The following is a 23,911-nucleotide window of genomic DNA, read 5'->3' on the forward strand; positions in this document are numbered from 1 at the left end:
TTTTAATAGCATGTCACATGAATGCTGATTGGTTTTCTGTAGGTGTTCAGTTTAAGTATACTTTTTGTGTTTTTACAGTTAAACTTTTATTGTTAAAGTTAGTATAGACTGTTGACTGTTCAAGAGGGATTTGCTTTGCTGTCTGTTCCTTTTCAGGGCTGGGGAGCAGAGTACCATCGACAGGATGTTACTAGCACTCCATGCTGGATTGAGATTCACCTCCATGGGCCTCTTCAGTGGCTGGATAAAGTCCTTACTCAGATGGGCTCTCCTCTGAACCCCATTTCTTCTGTTTCATAGTGCGGAAGTATTGTTTTCAACTATATTTTTACTGGACTTGTTTTAATTTTAGAAGAATTTCCAGTACAGATGCTGTGAGCTGACATGGAAAAACAGATATTATTGCTTATTTTTTCTACATAATTGTGACCAACACATTTGTATTTTGTGATGAATTTACATTTGTTTGTATTCATGTTCATTGTAACTTTCAAAAGTATTGTAAACAATGTAGAGCATTTTGCCCCCATTGAGAAGTTTGGCATTGATGTTAAACTGGAACATACTTTTGTTTATTGTCCCAACTGTTTTTTACAAGGCAGTGCACCACATAATGAAGATTTTCCTGGAAGAGGGCATGGGATGTGGAAAGTCCTAGGCAATGAGTTTCTAGTCAGGTCTTTGTCCTGCCACCTTTGAAAAAGCATAGTACATTGTTTTGCAAAGACATGGTAGGAGCTTAAAGGAAACTATTGAATCTCTATTTGAAGGATACTGTGCACTCCTGATGTGTTTGGTGAAAGCAAGGTGGGGATCTCTAGATGTCATAATTGACATTTAGTGGAGCTGGTGTTTGTCAGTGTAATGTGACTCTGTGCTATATATCGTTTGTAAAACATTTCCTTTAAAATGCCTAGTATCTGTCATTTACTCAAGTTTGTCATAAGTTTTATTGAACAGTTCAGTGTGTACATGGCCTTGTTCAGCTGTGTTTGCTGCTTTGGGCCAGTGTTTCAAGAACTTTAATTTTAATGTGCATTAACCTTTTCATTTTGCACTTTTATGGGTGACAGTTTTAGTGTGACCTGCGCTAGAACAGTCAGGTGACCTGATCTTAGCTCTTCCCTTTACTTCCTTGGCACTCCTTTGTATCAGCACTGCCATTTAGAGATTCCAGTTGTGCGACATGATGCTTTCCCTAGCTTTTATCTTTTAATCTAATGTATGAAGTTGTTATTCTATAGCTCCAACTAAGGTGCCTGTTAATTCCCTACAATTTTATGGGTGTTATTAATGTTGAAAGATCATATACTTAATACTATTGCTCTTACACCAGACTTTCCATACAAGGACCTATGCAGTGTGGCCATCAGGCTCTTTGGGTGGGTCCTGAGGGATGAGACTCCTGGTGTGCTGGTGACCGAGTCATCAGTGTGGGTTGGGATAGTGCATTTGTAACGTCATGTAACAAAGCATGTAGACTTGTCTCTCTCAGCATCAGTGCTTTGCCTTTTTCTTTTATTCTTTTAGAGCCTACCTTGATGCTAGTCTCCAGAACACCATCTTGGATGTCATTGCTCTAAGACACCCATTTAGTTCACTGTGCCTTTGGCCTTAGGGAACAGTCAGACGGACAGTTTTGGCCTGAGAATGAAGACACTACTTTGATAAAGAAAAAAAAAATGACCTAATTTCCCTATCAGAACGAGAAGCTTGATTTCCTGGTGCCACTTTATTCTGCTGCTGAAAATGTTATTTTGGTTTGACTTTTTATAATGCCCTTCCTGCCGTTGTCGGGAAAACAGCTTTTTGGGGGGTGGGGGAGGCATGAGTCCCCTTGTTTTCTGTGTCATTATTTATTGCCTTTCAGAGTGTAGCCATTGGGTGGCTTCATTCCTTCCAAGAAGTGCTTTGCTGGGCCTTCAGTAGCTTGAGCCTTCATGGCGCAGTCTTTAGAGTAAGTTTGCAGGTCTCAGGTTGAGTGACAGGTACCCGTCAGTGAGCTCTGCTGAAGTCTGGAAACAAGTGCCTTGCTAGTTCCGTTGTTGGACAGTGCGTGGTTATGTTGTTTGTCCACAGTCCTGTCCCGGCCCTCCGGGTTGCAGGGTCTGTGTGAATGGCAGGACTGAAGCTCTTAGCTGTCCAGAGTTTCATGGAGAAGTCCAAACCTATTTCCTAAAAGTTGTCAACATCACATCTGTGTCTGTAAATGAGAAGTGCAGTCTGTCTGCCTGCTCCTGTAATGTCTAAGGACATACTTAACGTCTGTGGGTAGGAAAAAAAGTGTGCAAAGCAAGTGCAGAACTCTGGCCTGCAAGAAGCAGTTCTTGTAAAGAAGCCGTTCAGAAGGGTGTGGCTGCTTGGCATTTGTGAGGAATGCTTGTCCTCAGACAGAGCAGCAGCCGTACACCTCTCTGTGATGAGTCTCCTGCAGCCCCAGACTGGCATTGACCCTGCTAACTTGCTGAGGGTGGCCTTGAGCTTCTGATCCTTCTGTGTCTACCTCCCAAATGCTGGGGTGACAGATGGCCACTTTTGTACCCGTCTTTGTGGTGTTGAGGATCAGACTCAGGACTTTATGCATGCTAGGCGAGTGCTCTACCAACTGAGTGACATCTCAAGTTCAGTGACCACATTTTTAGTGTGCAAAATATATTAATATATGCCAGATAAAATGACAGATTTGCAAATAATGAAAATTGCCTTCAGTTTGGTGAATTCTACAAATGGTAGAATCAAATCTCAGTCATGGAATACAGCAACAAGATGCATGTAGGAAAAAGCATGGCCTGAGGAGGCCGTTTGACTGGTCCATCTGCAGGGTAGCATGACGGCCTGGCTGTTGTTACCAGACTAAACTGAGGAGGCCGTTTGACTGGTCCGTCTGCAGGGTAGCATCTGGATTGCCAGCGTGAGACCACTATTAAGATTGCTAGATACACACTTCAGCCAGCTACACTAATAATGCAGGTAGGGAATGTGCCGGTGTTAACGTGTGGACACCCTTAGGGGTGTAAGTGGCAGTGACATTGCCATACTGTCGAAGTGAACACTGGGACTGCCTGCGAGGACCTGTGGAATATTTCCGTCCCTGGCCAGTAGTGCCCTCGTGAGGAGAGACACCTCATGAAACCGAGTCGGGGGTGTGGTGTGCCCATGTTGCTGAGAGCACCGCGGTGGCACAGGCCCTGTCCTCATGCCTTTCCTAGCCATTTCCCTGGAGCACTTGGATCGTCTTCCTCTTCTCACTTCAAGTTTTGTCTCCTTTTGATTCCTGAAGATGAAATATTCTTAAAAATTACTGGTTTTTAAAAATTTATTTCCTTGGGTTTTTGTTGTTTTGAGACATAGTTTCTCTATATAGCCCTGGCTAACATGGAAATTACTGTGTAGGCTAACCTCAAACTTGAAGTAATTCTCTTGCCTCTGCAGTTCTGGGGTTACAGGCACATGGCTCAGTACAGTGACCTCTGATGGTTTTTAGAGTTCAGCCTCAGGTGATGGTGTGCATTTTGACCTATTATCTTTAAAGTGCTCTGAACCCCTTCTTTGTCTACCAGGTAAATCCTTTGCTGTCTGGGGTCTCGGTAAAAATGTATGTTCTCAGTATACACACAGCTAAATAACAAGGCAGCTTTTAATGCAGGTGACTTGTGGTTTTAGAAGCGTTTCTTGATCTTAGGGGAGGGGATTTTCCTAAGCGGTGGTTTGTAGGGACCCCGATACTAAGGAGAATAACCTCTTGAAGGTAATCTCCGGTGCGTGGCTGTTTCCTCACAGTGGTAGGGATTTCTCCTTTGGAATGTGCCAGTTCTTAGAAGTTTTGTTTAATAAGATGCATGTATAGGAAGTGAGCATTGAAGGCATTTGTTCTACACTAACAGTTTTCTGTCTGCTGGACGGACACTTAAACACTTCTGTAGACTGTTGGGCTGCAGTGGCGTGTGTGCTGATAATGGCCAGCAGTGGTTAGCAGTGGCCTCAGTGATGGAGCACTTCTCTGGCAGGCTAAAGCCCTGTGTTTAGTCCCCAGCACTGCATAAACCAAACCAAACAGCTCTCAGATGCACCAGTACTGTAACTGAAGCGACCACCCACAACTGGATGGTGTCAGAACCAAGGACAACAGAGTCTTAGCGACATCCTAAAAAGTGAGACTGTTGCTGCTCAGTGATGACCTCGTCCCCTGCCAGGATCCAGTGCTGGAGCATTGGACCTCAGAAGAGGAGTTTGTGTCCTTGTCCAAGTGAAAATCAGCGTAAACAGTTACCATTTAAGGATTTGTTTGAAGTGCTCTTCTTAAAAATCCCCGAATTTTGTGTGCAGATGGGACACCTGCTGGCTCCCGCCCCGCTGTGGGTCCTGTTTGTTACTGTGAACTGGTGTTAGCCATAACTGCGCTCCAGTTAGGCCAAAGAGTCAGTCCTAAGTTCTTTTGAAAGAAGGTTTATTAGAGTCGGCTGTCGTCTTCTGATGCCATTGGCGATGCTGCTGCTTTGGCATTCTATGGAGCTAAAGTATGGGGATCGTAAGTAATGATTGTTGGGCCGTGGCACTTTAGCATGCCTGGTTAAAGTTGCAATCTGAGTTTACTTACTTAAATTTGGGTAGGAATATAGTCATGGAGAACGAATAGCTGGTGTGTCCCTGCCTTTTCCAAGGAAGACCTCTCCCGTGTGGATGGTGGAGAGCAAGAGCCGACGGCTGCACTGTGGTCTGCTTGCCTGCATTGGGCCTGCTTCCCTTCATGTCGTAGGAGACAAAACTAGCAGCATGCTTCAATTCTGCTCCTTTTTGATACTTACAAAAATGTATTAGGTTTTACTATATTGTGCTTCTCAAAGCCATAACTATTAAGCAATTTGTTTTGCATATTGTTTGCTAATACTTTATTTTAATAAACCTCAAAATGTGCTTGTGGTGTCTGTTTTTGTTTATTTTCTTTTTCTCTGTCCTAATTCATGATTCACATAGTAGTGATCTAAAGAGGGCGAGGTTTTCGTTGATGCAGAATTCTCAGTGCTGTGGACAGGAGGTGCATAGACCACACGCGCCCTCTAACCACACACGTGAACTTGACTTGGAAAGTTTTGTCCATTTTGTTTGAATGGGAGTTGCTGTCTTGTTCCTTTTTGTGCCTTGTTTTGAAGAACAATTGAAGCCTATTCTGGGGTGTTTTAGTTTAGTCAGTGTGTTCTAGATCTGTCCTCTAAGTGACGGGCTTGCCTAGCAGAGTTGGCTATGTAGTGTGTGCCTGGCTGTATTTTAGTCCTGGGCCTATGGCTCTGCACTCCTCAGCAGGATGCTTAGTTACTCTGTGCCTCAGATTCTGCAGCTATAAAATAGAGTTCTGCTTCATAGAAAAATTAAGTGAAGCAATACAAATCAAAGTATTTAGGCTACTGCTTGGGATAAAATAATTCATTAAAATTACCTGTTAAGTCTTGTTACTTTGACATCAAGCAACTATTTCTAATACTATTGAACCTTGACCCTGGTTGATAAACTTGGTCAGTGGTCTTCATAATGACCTAACTAAGCTAAAAAAAAAAAACCTTTTAAAAGTTTATTGTGTGCATATACATGTATGAGCACTCATGTCATAGTGTACTAATTGAAGTCAGAGAAGAACCAGGATTCTCTCCCACCATGTAGATCCTAGGGGTCACACTTAAGTCCTCAGGCTTGGCAGCCTGTGCCTTAGCCCTTTGGCCCAGCTTAGATCTTTTTTTAAAATTTTTCTCCTTTTCTTTTCTTTGGTAACTGAAGGCATACTAGCTTCTATGATCCTCCCTCTGGTGTGTGCTCCCGTGACATGAAAACCATGGCCAGAAGGAGAAAACATTAGATTCTTTACCCCAATAGAATAAACTTAAAAGGACACAACATTCTTCCAGCCTAAGTCTTTCCTTTTCCATTTTGCTGCCTTAAAGATTAAGGGAGTGGGATAGTAGGAAACTTTGAAGACAAACTGTAGGCGTCTTGATCTCCCCTGGACTTAAAGGTATTTAGATGGGAAAGGGTGAGAGGATTTTGGCCGGTGTTTAGGCCTCTCCGTGTTGTATTGAGAGGGAAGTGATATGTGGCTCCTGGGGAGAGGAATGTCCGGGAGCAGTTAGTGGGTTCTTGTGTAGAGATGGGTTTTGTTTGTTTGTTTTTGTTTGAACCAAAGTCTCCTATAGTCGTGTAGCCAAGGGTGACCCTGAGTCCTGTATCTCTTGCCTCTAGTTCCTGAGTGCTGGGCATACAGGCTTGGCCCACCAGGCAATGCCTGTCAAACCCAGGACATTGTGCGTGTTAGGCAGATGCTGCCTCTGCTGGGCTATGACTCCCCCAGATTGATTTTACAGAGTTCCTTTTACTTTGCCTTAATCTCTCACCCCTTCTTCATTCCATAAACTTTACTCACCTCATTTTAAGGATTTTATTTATATTTTGGATTTTCGAGACAGAGTTTCTCTGAAGTTTTTGGTGCCTGTCCTGGAACTAGCTCTTGTAGACCAGGCTGGCCTTGAACTCATAGAGATCCGCCTACCTCTGCCTCCCAAGTGCTGGGATTAAAGGCGTGCGCCACCACAGCCCGGCAAGGATTTTATTTTTTATTTACCCAAGATGAATTCAGAATTTTAACAGCCCAGAAAAGCACATGGTAAAACTCTAGTAGCTAACCACCGCACACTTAGGCACACGCCCTTCTTATCTGTTCAGGTAGTCACTCACATTGGTTCTCTGCTTCCTTCGCCAGAGTCCTAGCTAATCATGGGTGAGACTGTGCGTGTGGCGGGGCTATGTTCATGGGTATGCAGATGTACACTCACCGAACAGGTCTAAGTATAAATGTATAACTGAAATGAAAATTTCTCATGTGAGCTGAAGGTCATCTGTCAAACCCCCCAACACCAGGCACGAAAAGGCTCTTTTTGAGTTGTAGTCAGGATTGTCCAGGAGACTCCCAAAACATTACAGGCTATTGCTGTGACCACTTAGCTGTGTCAGCGCTTGTGGAGGCAGACCTGCATCCTCTGCTGGAGCAGTTCCCGAATGTGGAGTCTGCTGTGGGACATGTTGACAATACTGAAGCTAGCTGTGATTTAATGCTAGAGGTAACCTTTTGTGTAACGTAGTAAGACAGTTTTGAGTTAAATTGATTCTAACCAGCATCATTAGAGCTCTTCACCATATCTCAGAGGGAAATTCAGCTAAGAAAGCATAGCTCTTAATCTGTTCCTCTTCTTTGAACCCTTGGGCCTTTGCCCTGATATAATCAGGTACCTGGAACTGTTGCTTAGCTGACCTTAAAAATATATATATATCGGTTGAGCTGGTATTTTCACCTTTTGGCATTTGGTGTTCTCTCTGAGAAAGTAAAAAGGACAAGAGACCAGAAGAGACACGTATGCTCCTGTTTTAGAGCCTGGAGGTGAATGCACGCTGATCTATTGTATTCTGGCTCTGGCCAGGAAGGTTCTCCCCAACCCAACCATTGCATGGAGGGAAGGCCTCTGAGAGCTGGATTAGGTTTAGTTGGTAGAGGTTATGTGAGTGACGGAGGCCCTGGACTTGGGCAGCTGTTGAGTACCATACAGGTATGTCAGCGTTAGTTCAGAAGTGTAACAGCAGTCCACAATTAATCTCACACTTCTGCAAAATGTGCCTTTCATTAGCTTAGAATGGGTTAGGCCAGCTGAGGGATGCCAGCAAATGTGGAGAAAATGCAAACACCGATGTGAACTCGGCTGCAGAGAGGCTTCAGAGACATGGTCCCGCGTGGTCTGCCTAACACGCTGCAAGCTGTCACCTCCCTCCTTCATACACCTGTGTTCCCTTTGCACAACCTGCCTATTTTCTGACCTAGATCAACATAATTCACCTAATATTTAAGAACTGTTATGTGGGTATACAGAGAAAAACCTTCCTTGCACATTCTCGTTGATGGAGACACCAGACAAGGTAAACAAAATGTATGTTTACTGGCAAGTTCTAAGGAGACATGCTGGGAAGGGAGGGTGGGGAGGAAGGAATTACAGCTGTGGGTATGGCAGCCTGGAAAGAGCTCACTGAAAAGCTCATTTTGGGTTAAAGTTCAGGAAGGAGTGAGGAAGTCAGTGTGTGACAGAGATTGAACATTTTTGTTTCAGGCAGTTGAGAAAGCATGGGAACGACGTTGCTAAGATCTGTCCTTTCCTGCAGGAAGTGGAGCGTTGTAAGCAAAAATAGGACATGTACTAACATGTAAGTTCTGTACTCCATCTCCACAGACAATAATAATAACTCAAGTGTTACGTACACAGGAGATAATAATATAATAACTCAAGTGTTACACAGGAGATAATAACTCAAGGGTTACGCACAAGAAGACAGGAAATGCTAGTTGCTAACACCAGATTGCCACCCTGGGAAACGGGCTGCTTGGAAGATGAGTCGGCAAGGGAGAGTTTTGTCAGATACAGGTTTTGTTTCAAGTGAAGAATCAAAGATAAATGCACCAGTAAAACTCGCCTTCTGTTTCACGGTGTAATTAACCAATGCCCACCAAGTGCCTGTTCTGTGCCTTGAATGCTAGGCATCTAGAAGAAGCGGTGAGCAAGACAGATGTCTTGATCTCAGATGACTGCATGCAATTGTGGGGAAGAAACAGGCTAATTATAGTCATGTCGTAACTCGTTAGGGACTTGAGAGGAGGAAACATTTGAGTCTGGAGTCAAGGTCAGAATACACTGAGTTTGAAATGACCACTTCCAGAGTGTAGAATGAGGTAAGAAGGCCAAAGGGAGATGGACGGTGGAGAAATGGGCAGTGATGGGCTTTCATGAGTGACTGTTGGGTTCAGCTGCATTAATATCCTTGTAAGTCATCTTCCCGATGACTGGGTTCGCCGAGAATAGAACTGATCCATTTGGGGAGCTCAGGCATGTCCTTTTTGTCAAAGATTAGAAACAGGACAAGAAGACATTGGCCAGAGGGAAGAGAAAGCAGCGTAATGCAGACGGCTCCTAGGGATTAATGGGTTTCAGATTCAAGAAGAGTATGGGGAAGTGAGGCCGGTTGTGGGTCAGAAGGGTGTAGGCCAAGTCTTTCAAGAGAAGGAGAGGCCATTAGAGTACAAGCAGGGCCTAGAAGCAGATGCTGCAATCAGGTACGCGTGATTGGAGGTAGATGAAAGGGCTGTAGGGCTTTGAGTTTGAGGGGCAAGAGTGGAGGTGAAAGATCTGATGGGGTAGAAGAGCGTTTAGCAGATAGTAGGAGCATGCTAGCAAGTGAAATGACTACCCTGCTTTTTTTATATTAACCTTGGGTAGTTAATACAGAGATTGAGACTCCTGAACAACCCTTACCCTGAGATAGAACGGTGATGGGTCTTATGCTGGGTTTTTCTGTAAGATGCCCAGCTGGGGTGCAGAGCAGCCCAGCTGTGGAGGGGAGGGTCCTCTGAGGAGCACAGAAACCCCCGAGAGTAGATGAGGCTCAGCCAACTCTGACTTTGGCAGACCTGCTGGAAGTGTAGACCCTCTATCTACCTGTGTCCCACGTGGGTGAGAAGACAGCAAGTCTCGTGGAAAGCAGTCCGTCTGTCCTGTAAGTACTTCTGGAGTCAGCATCCCGACTAACCACAACAATAGCCCACATTCAAGCGCTTCCGACATCTCCAGCATGAGCTGATCACTTGACCTGAAATGTCTGTGTTGAAAATCCCACTAGGTAGGTGCACAGATGTGATCCGGGTATAGAGTATGTGATCACACTCAGATCGCCAACTGACTCCAGAACTTGGTCCCATGGTCCCTATTATCGTCTCTCCCTGGTTCCCATTATCTACAACCCCATACCCTCACCCCTTCTTACCCTGTCAGAATATCTTCTTGATAGTGCTTTTGCTTCCAGTGGCTCTTTGAGCAGGGGAGCACAAACACTCATGACATGGTGTTTCCATTACAACTTGGGATTAGGATAGCAGCAAGGTCTAGCTTCTAGATAGCCACATGTCTTAAGCATGGGCTGCCCAAACAAAACACCATATTCGATAGATTAAACAATAGGAATTTATTTTCTTATAATCAGGAAGTTAGAAGTCCGGTTTGAAGATTCTGGTTAAGTCAGTTTGGGAAGAGGGTTCAAAGATGGCCAGCATCTCTGTATGTGCACACAGAGCCTTCTCAGCTACGGGGAGTGAGGGGTACGTGAGGGCTTCACCCCTGTCTTCAGGAAGCTCCAGTTCCCTGAAAATGCAGCCATTCTGGGAATCAGGACCTTGACATCAGATTGGGGAGAGCATACCTATCACTCTGCCCACAATACTAAATTGTAATCCCATTGTAGTCCACTGGCTTACATATCGGCAGAGGAGATGGGAATTCGGCCACATCCTGCTGTCCCTGGGGAACCCCAGTCCCACGTAAAGAAGAACCATTGCTGCTCAGCCAGCCCAGGAAATAGGTAGAGTCATTCAGAAAGTGCTGGCACAAGGGGCTCCCTCTCACTCGGCCTGCTTTCTAGATTCCAGCTCCATGTAGGCCCAGTTATCTGAGACTGTATTCCAGAAGCATCTACTGAAAGTAGCCACAGCCATGTTCTAGAGACATGTGTTCCAGCTTGTGTCTATCTTAGCACCTTTGGCCACCTTGGTGCTATGAGGGGGTCCCAATGGCTATGCATCATTGTGGCTATTGCTGATAGTGGCTTAGGAACCCACAGGTGACTAACTTCGTAACCTATTACTCAGTCATGTTCTTCTCTGAGGGGACCAGCCGTTGCTTTTCCTTGTAGCCACAGAAGTCAGGTGAGCACATCCTGTCTGGGAGTCAGCTTCTCTCCTCAGCAGTGCTGCCTCACGTCTGTATCTCAATTTAACCATCTTTAGCATTTGATAATTCTTCAGTGGGAGCGTTGTTCAGGCCTTTACACTGGTTTAGTATGCTGCCTGACAGAGCTTGGTGATACCATACCCATTTCACAGAAGAGGCCACAGGACATAGGTTAAATAGTTCACACAAGATCATATGGCTTTTGAGAGACAAGTTGGCATGTAAAGCCAGAGGGTCAGGGCAGAGTTGGGACTGGCTCAGCACATCACCTTCAAAGCTGGCCGCTGGGGTGTAGTAGAATACCCTTCTACACAATATTCCCATCCTTCCCAGTCCCCAGTCTTGAGCATGTGATTTTGGTATGCCAGCTAGGGGCTCGTGGTTTGCTCGTCTATGCTCATGAAGTCTCTGCAGCCACATTGCCTGTGGATTAGCTGGCTTATCCTTACCAAAGGCTTGAAGATGTTTGGCTCCGTTTCCTATAATCTACAATGCTCTGGGGAGCTTGTGGAGTGGGTTGTGCTACCTAGAGCCTACCGGCTTTGTGAGCAACCCCACACCTGGAAACTTTCCTGCCACCGCCTGCCTCCTCCCTGGCTTCCTAGGATAGGGGTAGGAGGCATGGTGGAGAACCCTGCCTAGGCTGCCCGAGCCTCCTGTCCGGCCATCTGAACATGTCTAAAAGCCCTTATGAATGTTGCCGACTTCCTGTGTGTATGCATTCAGGCAGGGGCTAATGTGCTTTTCCTGCTTCAGGTTCCCATGACTCCAGCATGGCTGAGAATTAACTGGATTAATATGTCAGATTCTTCTTCAGTAAAAATGTCTCCTAAGCTCAAGTGAAGTGAACTTTAAGCCAAGTAGCTCCTGGGAGTATTTTACACGACCATGAAAAGAACTTCCTGGCCTGGCACGGTAGCACATGCCCTTAATCCCAGCCCTCGAGGGGCAGGGGCAGGGGCAGGGGCAGGGGCAGGAGCAGGGGCAGGGGCAGAGGCAGAGGCAGGGGCAGAGGCAGGCAGACCTCCATGAGTTCCAAGCCAGTGCTGTGAGACCCTGTGTCAAAAACCAACCATCCACCTGGAATTAGGCTGACTTTGAAAATAGCCAAGGCTGTCCCCAGACCTATCTCCTTGTCCTCCGTTCCTGTGGGGTTCTCGGGACTGACTTCTCTCTGCTTGGGAGGAAGTGCCCTCTCCCCCTTTTAGGACCTACCTTCACCAAGCCCTGTCTCTGGTTCAGAAGCTTCAGGCCCAAGAAGGTTCTGAGAGCAAAGGTGCGAGGGAAGGACCTGCCTCACAGAGAGGGTCTCCATGGGGTCCTGTTAGAAGGAACTGATTCAGCAGGTCAGATGGCAGTTATCCCTGGAGTCTGCCAGAAAACAAAACAAAACAAAACAAACCCCTCTTTCCATAGCAGGTGAAATGCTGGGGAAAACCAGGGAGGAGGTGGTATGCTCAGACCGGCCCTGGCAGTAGAAGATACCTCCGGTCTAGGCCCTCTAGATAGACCCGCTCATACTCCCTTTCCAAAATGGTGCAACTAATGATCAGTGTTCTCAGTGCTGGGTTTAATTTGGTGAGATTTTATTGCAGAAACATGATCCGTGGAGGCCTGAGGTGCAGACTCTCCCATGCAGGACCCCTGCAGCTGTGACCCTTTGCGCCTCCACTAGCTTTCTGGGCCCCTGCTCTTAAAGGAAACTAGGTAGTTGAACCCGAGCTGGACACAATGAACCCTTGCATTATTTCCCTATCGGATCCCCAGGGTCAAAGAGCAAGAGGGGTGGTAGCCATTGCAGGGAGACAGCCATAGGGCTGGGGAGCCCAGTCCGGAGAGGCAGCTCTTGGTTAGTCCCTTGCCGTGCCTGCTGCCCTCTGTGAGCAAAGCCAGGAACTCACCAGGCAAGCCAGGCTCCTGTCTGGCTGGGTACTCCTCTTTCTGGATGGTTTCCTGGCAGGACCCGATGTAGAGGGTAGAAGGGGGCACTCGACCGGGGAATACTTTCAGGCACCCCACACAAACCTCAACGGCTCTCCCGCCATCACTTATTCTCCAGGTCCGAAAGGGTCTTTTAGTTCTAGGCGAAGTGTCCCAGGGGCCAGCGACTCTGGAGCCCACCCTGCCCTGCTCCTGCTGGAGGCTCTTCGAGACTAAGACCAAGCGCCCCGAGGGCCTGATTCAGTCTGCTCTAAACCGGCCGCGTCTTCCAGGGCGCACGGGCATCGCGCAGCGAGCGGTCGTGGGGCAGCGCAGCAAAGGCCGAGTGGCGCAGCTGGCAGCCGATGAAGAGGACGACGAGAGCCACAGATAGCAGCAGGAGGAAGAAGAGCAGCAGGTAGGTGGACAGGTCAGGCTTGGTGGCCGAGCCGTCCCGAACTCCACGCGCGGTAGCCAGTTCCAAAGGCAGAGCACCCTCTGCCTTAACTGTGGCTCCGGGGGCCAGCGCGCCGCTTCCCGCTACCTCCGGGCCGCTGGTGGCGTTGAACACGTCTCCGTACATGATCCGCGGGTCCCGCCGATCCTGGCGGGACCACCTCACTTCTGCTGCAGACCTGCGCTGCTCAGCGCCTCCATGGCGTTCCCCTCCTGCGCACCTGAGGAGGAATTGATGCCCCGCGGGCGGGAGGTCACCGAGACAACTGGAGGGTGGGGAGGGGCGTTCAGATGTGTAGTCCAGGAGACCCAGGCACCTCAGGTGTTCCCTCTTCCCATTGTTGCTACCAGGACAGAGTCCTGAGCCCTTGGCCCATCTCGTGATTTTTTTCTGTCGCTCTTCAGCTTGGATGAGCTCCGGAGCAGTCCTGGGCTGCAGCAGCTACTAAGGGTGCAGGTGAATGCAGCAGCAACTCTGTTGGGCTCTGCGCTGGGCTCGGGGTGCTCTGGGATCCTCCGCTTCCCCAGTCCTGCAGCCTCGGATCCTTGTCCAGACGCCCGGTGTGTAGGAGCCTGTCCTAACGCGCTCCCACCGCTGCTGCTGCTGCTGCGCTCCTGTCTGAGCTGGAGACTGAGCTCCTAGCGCCTTCTGTCCTGGGCGGGAGGCAGGGAGGTGACAGGATTTGCAGCACTGCCTTGAGAGAGGCTGCAAGCCAATGGATGTCCTAGGATCAGAAAGGAGGCAGCACTGTGCCTGCCTCTCATCACTCCGAAGAGGACACTGGGGGGGGGGGGGGGGGGGGAAGAGGAGCCGGAACAAGAAAGGCTGGGAGGGGAGTGGGGTTTTAATTCCTCTTCCCAGTTGCTTCTCCAAGCCTCACACCTGAGATTGAACGAGCTGGGATTTGAACCCGAGCCATTGCACAGTGGTTCTGGCAGCTGATGTTCATGGCTAACCACAGGTTGGATACAGGGCATAGGCTTCAGGGTTTAGGTCTAACACTGCGACCTGTCACAGCAGTGTGGCACCGCTGCCTGGAAAGATGTCACTTGCCAAGCTTGCACACCAGGGTTGTGGTGCAAGGGAGCCTGGGCTCAGTCCCTAGCTACCTTTCGAGGTGTGGGGCACAACTGATTTCTGACCAGCCACAGGCCATCAGGCAGAGCACTAAATTAAGGGGTGAGCTGATTACTTTTTGTCAATTTGACACAAGCTAGAGTTATCTGGGAACCCCAAGAAGGAAACTGACTGAGGGCATGTCTGGGGGAGGGGGCGTTTTCTTGAATAAAGACAATGTGGGAGGTGTGCTGTGCCATCCCTGGGCAGGTGGTCCAGGTCCATGAGAAAGCCGGCTGAGCAAGCTATGGGAAGCAAGCTAGTAAGCAGTATTCCTCCATGGTTTCTGCTTCCGTTCTGCCCTGGCCTCCATCAGTGATAAACTGTGACCAGGAAGTAAGCCAAAAGAGACCCTTTCCTTCTCTGGGCAGGTCTTTCTTGGTCAGAGAAGCAAACCAGAATGGGGGCGGCCTGAGTCAGAGACCAAGTGCCACCAAGTGTCACCAAATGCCCCCTGTTCCCTTAACCTTGCCTCTTTAATTACCCCCCCCCCCCCGCCGGTATAGCCAGTTTGCATAGAGCCCCAGTGACTGGCTGCCCGTTGCTTAGTCTGGGCACACCTGAGCAAAATGGGACTGAGGAGAGGTGATTCACACAGGACCTGTGGGTGCTCAGGGTTCCACGTGAGTCGGTCCCTTGCTCAACAACCCTTGTCTGCTCTGCTGTTCCATAAAGAGGCAAAAAGAGAGCATGAGCTGACCACTGTCTACTCAGATCGATAGCCCTGGAAAAGGCTTGGTGGCCACACTATAAGTGGGAAATCAGTGGGACTGGGGGTGGGGGCGGCAAGTCTTGCCTTCAAGCGTGAGGTGAACACCCAGTTGCCACGCTCAGCAGGCGTGGGCTGCAAGGCCGGAGCCAGGCGCTGCAGGTGAGAGACACAGGACCAGAGTAGACAGTGGCCTCAGATGTGCAGGGGCAGACGCTTCTTCTGGTTTCACATTCTAGACGTCTCTCTCACTCCTCACCCTACTGTCGGCTCTGCTACCTCCCCCACTGTGGGAGAGCATTACCCAAGCAGCCATGTTCACGTCTGTGTCCCTCTGTGCCTTTCTCCTCCCCACATGGAGAAGTAAGAGCCTCAGGAAAGCCTGGGCTGGCAGCTGAATGAGCTGATGGAAAGAGGAGCTAGTTTCTCTCCCACCGCACACTGGGTGCGGCCACAGCACAGCAGGTCAGAGGTCATCCCCACAAGCCCAACTCTCCATGTCACGGAGACACCTCTTCACCCTGTCTCACTTGACATGGTGGCCCTGAGTGTTGAATTGAACAACACATAGGGTGTTCTGGGGAGACTCCCCGGGCCAGGAGGGGCCATGTAGAAGTTAGGGAACAGCAGGACTCAGCACTGCCCACACCTGCCTCCGTCCTGGCAAGCAGCCTATGTGCTTAAAGGACACCAGTCCCTGGGCCTCCACGTTTGGCAACTGTTTAGACCAACAACTCACTTTTCAGATGGGAAAGCTGGCTCGGAGAGGTGCCAGAATTTATCTTCGTTAGCCCCGGATACTGTAACTGGCCCAGGGCTGCAGTAGCAGGGGCAAGTGTTGCTTGCTCTGTAGGTCTGGTCTAATTTGTACTGCACTTGCATGGGAGGTGAAGTCCTACAGACAGGCCAAGCCAGAACAGGCCTCCCTGGCACCTTACCCACGCAGTAATCAGCCGCGGGGCTGGATGGAGGTTTGCTTCTGGGATCTTGTGTGGCTTGAATGAAAGGCCCAGGTGGTTAGGTTTGGGGCTTGGTCTGGAACTCTCTCCCGAGCACTGGGTGGGAAGTGGTGAGGCTGACTTTGCCCATTTCTACTAAGTACCAGCCTGGCTAGATAAGTGCCCAGGCAGTGGGCTTCCTACAGCTGTGTGGGCAGCTCAGTTGGGAGGTCCTAAGTGGCATCCTGGGCAGGACAATGCCTTTGGGCTGTAAAGGGAGGCTGGGTAGCAGACAGATGGCTGCTCTGTCTCCGGTTGTGTCTCTAGGATGTGGCTGTGGAACGTGGGTATATAAAGAAGGCTTGGTATGAAGAGAGGGTCCCTTCCTTGCAACATCGTAGGCTCATGGTGGGGGCAAAGCATCTCTGATGCTGGCCCAGGCCCGACACCACTTGCTCCTCCTGTCTGTGCTGCGCAAGTCCTCCCGCCTGCCACTGAAGGAGCTGGACCACCAAGGCCGTGCAGATGACGTCACTGAGCTGTTCTCATGGCAGAGCGGTTCTGGTAGCTGCTGTTCGTGCCTCTTTCCACAAGCTGAGCACAAATGGCCTTCAGGGTTCATCTCGCACACTGGAGCCTGTGATGGCACACTGCTGTACCTCTGTGCCTCCCAGGCAAGAGGGCGGGGCCTAGGTAAGGGGTCACTTCCAAGGTCACACAGGTGGGTTGCAGGGTGAGGGAGCCTCGACTGCCACAGCCTGGGAGTGTTCACCCAGTCTATCAAGCCGCGTGTTATCAAGCTGCGTTTTCTCTTGACAAAGTTGGAGGGGTACCCTGCCTCTTTGGGGGAGTCCTCTGGTATCGATGAGGAAGCCACCGTTTATTTTCTGAAAGACAGAGCCCTGAGAGGGTTGATCATGTTCCTTGCACATCCCCGGGCAGGCAATTGAACAAGCCTGTCACTGAGTGAATGCACAGATAGAGTTTGCGCAGTTTTTTATGCAAGCTGGAGTGACCTTCCATTAAGGGTGCTTTGTGGATGCACACATTTAAGTCTTTGAAAGATTATAAAAGGGGGCTCTGAGGCCGCCTTTGACTGGCAGAGGTCACAGGGCTGTGCGCTCACAAGGACCTCTTTCCCATTCCGTGCTTATTGAGTGGTATGTGTGCCCCTCCTGATGCCTGTCTGCAGAGCCCCAAGGGAGGCGAGGTAAGGACACCCTCCTGCCTTGACGACCATTTGGCAGTTGTTGAGTGGAAACTAGGGGAGCATTGATGTAGCACACCTGCGCTACGGGATGGTTCACGAGCCAGGAAAGGGGCTGGAGGTTTAAATACACACATACACACACACACACACACACACACACAGAGAGAGACAGAGAGAGAGAGAGAGAGAGAGAGAGAGAGAGAGAGAGAGAGAGAGAGGCACGGGTCATCCTTGAAACAAGAATGCCAACTTTATTATGTGCCAGGGAAGCTTATATAGGTAGGGATCCTTAACTGATAGCCACGCCCCAGCTCTTGGGATTTCCAGCTGTAACACCCACCAGGAACCACTTCTCTGCCATCAGGAACTCATGAGGGTCTCGTGCTCAGAGCAGCTGCAGGCACAGGAAAACAACTTGTTTACTATGCTCACTCCAGCAGGCAAAGGGTCTGAGCCAGACAAAGAAAATCAAGGGACCAGAGGTCTGCAGCCCCCAACACACTGAGCCCCAGGATTTTGTAAACTTTGCTGAAACTGGTACGGTTCGTGGTGAAGCCATTTCTGTTTCTTCTAAATGTTTGGGGAATCACTATGAAACCACTAATGTCAAACAGACTGGGGGTGAAGAGACTTCCTGTGTATGTGGGGGTGGTGGTGGTGGGTGGGCTCATAGTTCCCCTCTGAGTGATGAAGATACATACCCTGCTTGCAGAACTTATTTTTGGTTTGAGGATTGTTTTATTTATTTATTTATTTTGGAGACAGGTTCTCTATGAGTAGCCTTGGCTGTCTGGAACTCGCTCTGTATACTAGGCTGGCCTTACACTCAGATCCGCCTGCCTCTGCCTCCTGAGTGCTGGGATTAGAGGCATGCACCACCACCACCGCCGGGCTATTTTTATTTTTATTTTTTTCTAACTGCCTTTGCTCCAGCATCTGAGTCAACCTGAGGACAAAGAGGAGGTGCCATGTTTCCGGCATAGTAAACCCCCCTTCTGTGGGACCCCTCTCACATCCGGCATGCCCGTTCTCCCAGCCTGTTGCCTAGCCTCATTAGGAAAACTGCTTCATTTTGGAGTCTTGGGGGGAATTTGTTGTTTATTTCCTAAAATGACCATTCTAAGCGGCAGCTAGGTCATCAGCCAGTACAGTTGTCGAGATTGTAAAACAACAGCTAACTATTGGCAGCATGATGATTTGGTTCCTCTGGGGGCAGCTTCAACAAGGTCGAAGTAACTGCAGAATGACGTTTCTTTTTCCACCTCTTGATTTCTCTTGATTATGAAGAGAAGAAACTCCGATGTGATGCTGTTCGTGGGGGCCCCATGATGAATGGGCTGTGTAGGTCCAAGAAGCCACCAGACTCTAAAAAGGAGGGCCTGAGAGGAACCGTTTACGACTAAAATGCCATCAGACAGGCCTGTGAGGAGTTCCCAAGCAAACATGGCCCCCTGGAGTCTCTTGTGGGGCAGTGGGGCAGGATGTAGGACATGGTGGCAGTTTTGAGTTTGTTGATTCATTCATCCGAAGGCTATCGTTCTGTTGCTCAGGCTTGGAGCTGGTGACCCTCTGTGGCCTGTTGAGTTCTGGGAGAAGAAACAGTTGGCAGGGGCTCACTTTTCCTCAGAGATCTCCTCTCTCAACCCTGGCCCCAGCCGCGGCCTTCCTGTCTGCCCTTCTGCCCTTGCTGGTGTCAGAACCACGGTGAGCGCCCCCTTGTGGCCAATGCTTCACCTTTTTTTTTCTTTATGTTTTGTGTTTTATCTTTGCTCAAGTTATGGTCTCACACGGCAGCCAAGCTGTCACTGAACTTGTGACCGTCCTCGTGCCTCAGCCTCCCGAGTGCTGTGAGGTTGCAGAGGCGAGCGCCTCACCTGGCTCGGTGTCACTTCTGTGGTCAGCAGTGGCAGGCCCTCGTGAACCCCAGGCTTTGGGTCCTTGATGGGCTGACCTCCCTTTCCTATTTGTACTGAGGTAGCTTCCACCCAGGCCCAGCCTGTGTTGCCAGGCACGGAGGCCACAGCAGCTTTCTGTCTTTGCTCTTCTGAGATCCATTCTCAAGGCCGAGGGAAGCCTGGAGTTTTACATTTTACAGTGACGTAACTATACAAGGATTTATTCTCTTCTGTTTCATAAGTTCCTCTGCTCCAAACTGTCCCTGTCGCTGTAGTCTGAGAGGGATAGCTCTCACCTCTTTCCTTCCCCTCCACCAAGGCGACGGTACTGTCCTTTCCCAAGGAGAAATTGCAGGTTATGGTGAGCTCTGTGGGGACTGTGGCTATGGGTAGGGGCAGAAAATGGCCCCTGACCAAGGCAACCGTGCTGGGCTCATCAAGACCTGAGGAAGGATGCTTTTCCTGTCAGCCTCTGCAGGGAGGGGGGGGGGGGACACACAGGCTCATGGCCTGGCTCGTGATGAAATGTGGAATTGCGCGGGTGAGAAGCTGTCCTTTGAGTGGCATTTCCAAATCTAAATCGGAAATTCCATCAGCACTGACATTTTGTGATGAGGGGACCTTTTCCTTCTTTTGGCTCCCCGCAAGGACACCCAGGCCCCATCCTGGGAGCTCTTCTCTGGGGGTAATTTGTGAATCCCTGTATCCCAGCTCTGCAAGTGGAAGGGCTTCTCCCAGCCCTGGCCAGAGGGTGGCCTTGTCTGGGGCATAACGATGTGGCCTGCATCACCCAGTCAGAGTTCTGTTTTGTGGGAAAGACTTTCAGGTCACACTCCCTCGTAGATGGCGCTGGGTCTTGACAGGGAGCTCTGGAAATCAAGTAGATACTCAGGGGGAGTGAAGAGTGTTGAAGATATGCCAAGCCAGCACCCAGCCTTGGTCTTCCGTTCCTAATCACCCACTAAGGTGATGGGCTAAGGCAGCCTTCACCAGCTATGGTCACAGTGTCTCCTTCTGGCACCTCTTCATTATCATCAGAATGGCTTGTGCTTTTAAAAGTTAATGGTCTCTGCCTTGGTTTGCTTTCTGTTGCTGTGATAACAGCTGATTGAAACCAGGAAAGAGTTTATTTGGCTTATGGATTACAATTCACAGAGGGAAGCTAAAGCAGAAACTGAGGCAGTGGGCATGGAGGAGTGCTGCTGACTGGCTGTCTCCCTGTGGCTTGCTCCGCCTGCTTTCTTAGACCACATAGGCCCACCTGCTGAAGTGAGACACTGCCGAGAGTGGGCTGAGCCTGCCCACATCAATCATTGATGAAGAAGACGCCCACAGGCCAGTCTTGTGGAGGCAGTACCTTAACTGGGGTTCCTCTTTTCCAAGTAACTAATTAATTTGTGTCACACGGACAAAAGTTCTTCTGTTCTGTCCTAGTCAAGATTCAAACCTAGTATTTGGAGCTATGCATGGATTGTGTAGGCATGCGTGTGTGCTGTGTGTGTGTGTTGCAGGGGGAGGGGAGGGCAGGGCATGTGCTTGCATGGTACTGGTTAAGTATGAACCAAGGCATCTCGGCATTTGCTGACACTCAAGTTCCTTCTTGGTATCCAGAAAGCCATTAGACTGTTAAACATAAATCTCCGAGGGGAGGGACAACATTGTAACACTCAGTTGACAGAGAAGGTGAAATGTTGGCTAAAATGTTTCAGCTGTCACAGCATGGTGAGCAAGGACGAGCAGGGCTGTGGCCCGCAGCCCTTCTCTCCTGCATACTGCCTAGACCCCATCTTTTTGCAGGTCACTTTGTACGTCCACACTGCCTCCCCCTACTGACAGCCTTGAGTGATGGCAAAATTTTCCATCCCTGAAGTTGGGAACTATTCCCCAGATCTTGGGGAGAGTACATAGAAAAGACAGTTGATTGGGAGATACAGGGCCCTTTTATGTTGGTTGGTCTGTGAGAGGAGACTAAGAGGTTTGCTGCCTTAGGATAGCGAACAGAAACCTAGATAGAATGGGGACTCTGGATGCACAGGGAGGCAGTGCTTTTCCTACGCAGATCTCCAAGACCACACAAGTCCTCAGGGACATGGCTGGCTCGCCCCGAACCCCACCAGGGGTGAGGGGTTGGAATAAGTCCACAGATGTACCTGAGCACTCAGGGACTTTAGCTGCGGCCTCTAGCTAGGAAGTGGTTTGGAGGCTCCCTGGTCAGTGCCCGGAGAAGAATGGAAAAGAGGTCAATCATGTTTTGAGGTATGCTTCCCATGGGACTAGGGGTCCATATAGCAGTGGCCTGCAGAAGGGACTTCAAGGAAGCAACTGGACCTTTAGCAGCATGGTGGACGCAGGTCCAGACAGAGGGGTTCATGCATGGGAGGTCCTCTGCCTTGTGCATCAGACCCTGCCTAGTGCAGGACCGAGGTAGTGGGTGTGGCCACTCTGAGCGGGACTGAGATGTCTGTTCCTCAGAAATGGAATAGAGATGCTCCAGCCAGAACAGAAAGGAAAAACAAAACCAAACAAAAACCCCTTATATCTTGTAGCCAATTATTTCCTGTATTAAGATTTATATAAATATGCAAAGACAACTGTAAGCGAATGCCTCCTAGAAACCACCCTGGACTGGATGGATTCAGAGAGATTTTCTTTTTCTTTGAGTGCTAAGGATTTTGGAAATTTCTCCAGCTGCTGTGGTTTGCTTTTCGATGAAAATAGTATTTTAAGGAAACAGCACACACCGGAGCAGCTAAAGCAATTTGCTTTGCCACTTCCCACCCATCTCTGGGGTGCCCATTCCTTAAGTGCTCCATCTGTGCCTCTTCCTCCGGCCCCTGCCAACCTGCAGAAGGCAAAGGCTGGCACGGGCTGGCGCTGTAGGGAGAGTCTCATTGGTGATGCCAGAGACAGTTCATCATGAAGAACAATCTTTACCCCCTGCCCCCGCTGGAGAGGACAGAGGGATGGATGGAGCTTTGTCTTTTAGGTTTGGGGGAGAAGTTCTTTCTCATCTGGCCATTAAGAAGGTTGGGCCAGAGGGCGACTGGGTAGGGTCTTTTTCACACTATCCACACTACCAAATAGTCTCTCTCTCTCTGGCACTGTGGAACCTTTGCTCAGAGAGATCCTTTCTAACAGCAAAGCTAGCAGAGAAGCCCACTGTCAGCCCCAGGCCTATTTGGAAAGAGAAAAACAGTGAAGACAAAAGCTGGCAGAGCTGCTTTAAGGAATTCCTGCCAGGGAGGGGTGGGGTGAAAATAGAAGTGGGCACAGGAGGGGGAGGTTTAGTGGGCTGGAGGGAGAAACGGGCTGATTATTAAAGACCGAATTATCTGGTTTAATTATGAACGCTCTTTAACAACACAGCTCTTGACGCAGATCGGAAGTGACTATATTCAGTCCCCAAGAGAAGGAGAGAGCAGGTAAGGAACCAGCCATGCTCCCGTGTGCATTGTGGTGGGGAGAGGTGTAGACCCCACCCCTGCCCAGCCTGTTAGAGTCTTTCATCCAGCTACCTCAGAGCAGTATGTTAGGGATGAAGACCTCCCCAGCCCCCCACCCCTGTCCCTCAGCCGGAGGTGCCAGAAACTTTTAAGTTTGTTTTGCAACCCTGGCAGGTTGTATGTCTTGGTTCTGCAGCCCTGATACCCTGGCCTGAAGGTCACATGGACCCTCCCCGTGTCCTAGGGGATAAATGCCATCTCTTTAACCCTAAGGAAAGGAGAGAAAGTCCACACACAGCTACTCCAGCCATAGCTAGTGTCCACGGTCCCTTTCTCATGGCTCTAGCAATGCCCTGGGTGTGGGGTGAAGGGTGGTACGCTGAGCTACCTGGCCCTGGCTCTTCTTTCTTTGCTGTTTCTGGTGCTTCATCCCTTGCCTTTCCTGCTCGCACACATCCTAAACCTCTTTCAGAAACTAGAGCAGCCCCACACTGGTCTGCCTAGGGACTGATCCAGGACTGGGCCCAGCCATTTCATCACCACCACCCCCTCGGTCAGCCTGACAACCATGCCGTCTCACGAACTGTCGTTTTATCAGTGGTCCACTCAAGGGGACACTTGCCCTACTTAAGCTCTGTTTATGAAACAGGGACAGCAAATCCCAACCTGCCCACTCTGTTGGGCTGTTGTTAGGACTGAACGAGATAAATGATAAGAAAGTTCTCAGATGCCGTATGGAGAACTAAGAAGGCATCATTTTCATCTCTTGGACAACACGTTGGCCGGCTCTCAAGTGAATGCTTGAGATGATTCTCTTATTTTAAAAAGGTTTATTTTGGCTCACAGTTTGGAAAGTTCCAGGGCATGAATGGATGATTGATTGCGCTTTAGGAAGTGTGTCAAGTGCTCATCATGAGGGGAGCATGTGGCAGGGAAAGCCACTTACAGCGTGAGCTAGGAGGCAGAAGGGAAAGAGGCAGCAGCCAGGGTTCCACAAGGCCCTACAAGGACACACCCCAGCCACCTCAGACCTCTAACCAGGCCCTAGGTTCTACCACCCCCAATAGAACCACTCTGGGGACCATAGTTTTAAAACACAGGCCTTTGGAGGACGTTCAGTGAACTGCAGCCAACAGACATTCTTGTTTCCTTTTGCTCTGCTCTCTGTGGTGGCCACAGCTCTCGTTAGCATTCCAGGGCTCTTCTTACCTATCCCCAGGCTCGTTCTTCTCTCTCTAATGAATCAGCAGGCATCCATGCAGTCTTGCTAGTCTCTCACACTGCACGGGAGCTGAGCTGGAGACAGAGTGAACTGCCGGTATCAGCCTACTCAACGACGTATGCATCCTCCTGTCTGATGGCCAAAGCTTCATGGTGTGCATGTGTGTGAGCATTGTGTGAGTGTGGGATTGTGTGTGAGT

At 49.5% G+C, this 23,911-nt stretch overlaps 2 protein-coding genes across 4 annotated transcripts in view; one reads left to right on the plus strand and one right to left on the minus strand.

Annotated features, from left to right (window-relative positions):
- The window catches only part of LOC121444920 (mothers against decapentaplegic homolog 5), a 42,034-nt gene extending 37,120 nt beyond the window's left edge, over window positions 1–4,914 (plus strand). For all 3 annotated transcript variants that reach the window (XM_041646862.1, XM_041646863.1, XM_041646865.1), the window contains exon 7: window positions 157–4,914. In XM_041646862.1, coding sequence (XP_041502796.1) covers window positions 157–300 — 144 coding nt within the window. In that variant the 3' untranslated portion in view covers window positions 301–4,914. The remainder of the gene's footprint in view (window positions 1–156) is intronic.
- A 6,760-nt stretch (window positions 4,915–11,674) lies between these two features.
- LOC121444935 (small integral membrane protein 32) lies at window positions 11,675–13,620 on the minus strand. The gene has a single exon (XM_041646880.1). It carries the CDS (start codon window positions 13,303–13,305, stop codon window positions 12,994–12,996), a length of 312 nt encoding a protein of 103 aa, XP_041502814.1. The 5' UTR covers window positions 13,306–13,620; the 3' UTR covers window positions 11,675–12,993.
- Between the last annotated feature and the right edge of the window lie 10,291 nt (window positions 13,621–23,911).

The sequence above is a fragment of the Microtus oregoni genome, unplaced genomic scaffold (assembly GCF_018167655.1).
Source record: "Microtus oregoni isolate MIOR12 unplaced genomic scaffold, Mior012 000148F_ref0000004, whole genome shotgun sequence".
Taxonomy (NCBI): domain Eukaryota; kingdom Metazoa; phylum Chordata; class Mammalia; order Rodentia; family Cricetidae; genus Microtus; species Microtus oregoni.